General features: G+C 43.1%; 1 protein-coding gene across 1 annotated transcript; it reads left to right on the forward strand.

Moving 5' to 3' along the window:
- Positions 1-784: 784 nt before the first annotated feature.
- On the forward strand, positions 785-3,870 carry ELAC1 (elaC ribonuclease Z 1). Its single transcript, XM_010010532.1, has 3 exons — positions 785-941; positions 2,295-2,762; positions 3,398-3,870. Exons 1-3 carry the CDS (start codon positions 785-787, stop codon positions 3,868-3,870), a joined length of 1,098 nt encoding a protein of 365 aa, XP_010008834.1.
- The last annotated feature ends 259 nt before the right edge of the window (positions 3,871-4,129 follow it).

Genomic DNA, 4,129 nt, shown 5'->3' on the forward strand with positions numbered 1-4,129 from the left:
GAGCTTTAAGCTTCCTCCAACACAAACCAGTCTGGGATTTGTTGATTCTAATGCAGCTTCCCAAAGGTGTTGCTCACGCACACCAGCCAGGCTTCTCGTCCCGACACTACAGCTGATACATCCACCACTGGGCAGCTGATGATATAGGTCATTGAGCTGCAGTAGGTGTCCTGTGGTCTGTCACACAGCTCTCGGACTACATAAGCTTTGGTAACATTTAATTTTCCACATAACACTGAGATGTCAAACAAGCTTTCAGAGGTGCTCCTAAGTAAATCAGGTCGCTCTTGCTTCATGTGGTCTCTGAAGTTGTTTTGAGGGGAGCAGATCTCTCACCTCTGCGTTGTTGGGCTGCCCACTTCTGACATCCAGTAACGACGTTTAAGTGTCAGCAGTGGCTGTGCTGTCAGTCATTCCGAAACGGCTTCTAGAGGAAAGCGCATGTACGAAAATTCAGAGTTTGAAGAAAAAGAAGGAAGTAATAGTGTGTTTAAAGATCTGAGCATTTCCAACTGGGCGTCTTTAGGTAGAGAAGAAAGGTCTTACGTTTGGGCTGTTTGTAACCTTCCACTGACATAAAGAGGAGTTTTCTGCTTGTAAATACTGCTTTGTCTGAAAGTCCCTGTTCCAGGGAGGCTTTAAAGGGGAGGGGAATTTGGTCCTCACGCTAAAGCAGGGAGGATGCCTTCGTTTAAAGCCAAAACATTTGTTTCTTTCCCAGCATCAATACGTATGTTCAGCAGCTCAGAATCTCTGTTCCAGGTGTCATACGGCCATACTGAGGATGTCGATGGATATAACTTTCCTTGGCACTGGCTCGGCCTATCCCTCTCCAACCAGAGGAGCATCTGCACTGGTGCTTCGCAGGGAAGGAGAATGCTGGCTCTTCGACTGCGGGGAGGGAACTCAAACACAGTTCATGAAGAGCCATCTGAGAGCAGGTTGGTGCTGTGAAAGCTATTGCGATGAGGGAAGGGGAGAGTTCGGTGAGCTCTACACAACACACTCTATTCTTGTGGCATTTGAATATGTACTGAACGTGCATGAGCCGCTGTGGGTGGCAGCTGCCGGCTGCTTAACCTGCTGTGCAATAAATCCCTGATGGCCCTTTTGTAAAGAATTTTCTTTGAGAACCAAACTCTCCGGAATTAATGTATCAGGCTTTGTAGTTTCAAGTGCGGACCACAGACCAGCTTTAAACCAGCACAGTTTCTGTCTGTCTGAAGGCAGCTCTAGACAATACCTGCTGTGAGTCTTCCTCTCAGTAATTATTGTGCTTTTGTTTCCAAGAAAAGGTGTGTGAATTCATAGTAACTTTCCCATTTTGGCAAATAAAGTAGAAACCAGACTTAAGCCCTCAGTCGCTGTGAATTCGCAGCCTGCAGTGGCAAGAGCAGACTTCTGACTCTCAAGTTGTAAAGATGGAATTACAATTATGAATAGAAAACCAGCCTTCTGCTCCTTTGAAATCTGAAGCTGTCAGGGGATTTAGTGGCCAAATGGATAGATTAATTTTTTACTAGAGTTACTGATTTTTACTTAATTGTTCTTCAATCAAAACAAAGATTCTGTTCTTCCTACTGCTGAGTCCTAACAGATGGTGGAGAAAATGCCTTACTGTGTTGATGTGGAACTTCAGCTGAGGCAGCCTGATTAAAGTACACGTGTCTGTAACGAGAGAAAATTCTGGGCTTTTGTAATCTATCAGGAGCATGGCTCAGACACAAAAACAAAGCCCAAATCTTTAAAGTGCAGTTTTTCATCTGTTCCAGAGAAACAAGTCAGGATCTGTGGGTTTCTTGCCTTTTAAAAACGTTGAAATCAAAACTGGATGGTTTTTGTTTTTGACTTACGTTAATTTCATGTGCTGAATTCAAAAGTAGGAGCAACACAGATTCCAGGTTATGTTTCTCATTAGCCTACAGTTCCCATGTAATGTATGGGAGCACGGCCACTTTCCAGCACTACTTCACGTTCTAATATAGCAGATGTCACCAGTCAGTTTTCTGCTATACTTCTAGCGTGTTTTGCTTAGAAGGAGCTAAAACGTCTGTCTTGGCAGTCTTTGACAAATCAAGCCAAAATAAACCTGGTATGGAAACTTATCACTGCTGTGGAAAAGAAGAACTGTGGTTCGGGATTTATTTCTTAAACACTAATTTTATATTAGTTTCCCTCTTTCATTGCATTTCCTGCTTCTTGCCCCAGAGTGATGATTTCTGCATTGCTGTGCTCCTTTATTTTCCTGGGTTTTGTTTTTCTGGTTTGTTTTTCCCTGTTGTTCTGATCAACAGGCAGAATTACCAAGATCTTCATAACTCATCTTCACGGTGACCACTTCTTTGGACTTCCTGGCCTGCTGTGTACAATTAGCCTCCAAAGCAGCCCTGACTCAGACAAACCACCTCTGGATATTTATGGACCATTAGGGCTGCGAGACTTCATCTGGAGGAGTATGGAGCTCTCCCACTCACAACTTCTTTTTCCCTACGTTGTTCATGAACTGGTACCAACGCGGGACCAGTGCCCTGCAGAAGAATTCAAAGAGTTTTCTTATATGGGCAGAGATGAGATACCTCCCAAGGGAGCACAAGGGAGAGTACTCCATCTGGACCCAGCAGAAGACTCTTACTTGCTGCTTGAGGATGAGCAGCTGGTTCTGAAAGCATTTCGCCTGTTTCACCGCATTCCTTCCTTTGGCTTTGTGGTGGAAGAGAAGCCCCGGACCGGCAAACTCAATGTACAGAAACTGAAAGACCTGGGTAATTACTTTGACTTGGGTTTTGTCCTTTTAAGTATTTTAAATGCCTAAATGCATGTGTTCAAGCTGAGTAGCGACCCTGATTTTCAGCAAATGGAACAAAATTGTGTTCACAGGTAGTTGAAATCTTTTTGTGACCTGCCTTTCTAGGTGTTCTAGCAGATTAGAGCTGCTGTATCTCTCCATAACCGTTTTAATTCAATTTTCTATTTTCTATGAAAGGCATTTTAGTGCTTCGTGTTGGTATGTAGCAGTGATGCCATTTAATCTTGTGATACAGGGAAGAGCAAACAAGTTCAGACGTTCAAGTTTTAAGAGCACAACATGGCTTTCAGAGAAGTGTGTGGCCAGTGTATCTGCATGGCTTTACTGACTTTAATATGGAGAATATAGCTTTCCTGCAAACACATATCCTGCTAATGTCATAAGCTGTTTATTTTTATGAAGCATGTTGTAATTTATGTTTCTATTTATATTGAGGTTGTATGTTTTCAGTGAGACAGCTCTATATGTAAAGGTATATAATATATAGAGGTATATAATATATAGAAGGTATTTCTTCTTAAGTTATTTTCTTGGTTTTAAAACCTGACACTTGTTATAATACTTAGGGGCATTTTTGCCTTTATTTACCAGGAGTTCAACCAGGTCCTGTGTATGGGAAGCTGAAGAATGGAACTGCAGTTGTTCTGGAAAATGGACTAACAATTTCTCCTTCTGATGTCTTAGAAGACCCTATTCCTGGAAGAAAAATATGCATTCTGGGGGATTGTTCAGGGGTGGTTGGAGATGCGGCCGCTAAGCTTTGCTGTGGAGCAGATGTGCTGATACACGAAGCCACGTTGGATGATACCCAAGAGGAAAAGGCCAGAGAACATGGTCATAGCACTCCAAAAATGGCTTCGGAGTTTGCAAAATGGTGTAAAGTTAAGAAACTGGTGTTGACTCACTTCAGTCAGCGGTACAAACCGGCTGCGCAGAGAGGGGAGGGCGATGCGGACGTCACCGAACTAAGGAGGCAGGCAGAGTCAGTGTTAGATGGCCAAGAAGTAATGCTAGCAGAGGACTTCATGACAATAGAAATTCCAATGAAAAAGTTAAAATGGTAGTGTTAGCAAGCTTGGTGTGAAGACATAAAGTAGGATGGTGTTGGGTAACAGTAGGGTTCTGGTATCCAACTGTGGCACACTGAGAACTTGCAAGCTGGAGATGCTACCAGGTACAGTTGTGTTTCTTTTGTGAAGCAAGAAAAAAGGATACTCAGATGTCTGGAACTTGGAATAAGTTCATAATAGATGTTTACAGACACCCCAGAAACTGAATGTGTAGGCTGGTCCTGCCTTCTTTTCTTTGGACCACAGATTCCTA

Source organism: Nestor notabilis, unplaced genomic scaffold (assembly GCF_000696875.1).
Source record: "Nestor notabilis isolate BGI_N333 unplaced genomic scaffold, ASM69687v1 scaffold24372, whole genome shotgun sequence".
NCBI lineage: Eukaryota > Metazoa > Chordata > Aves > Psittaciformes > Psittacidae > Nestor > Nestor notabilis.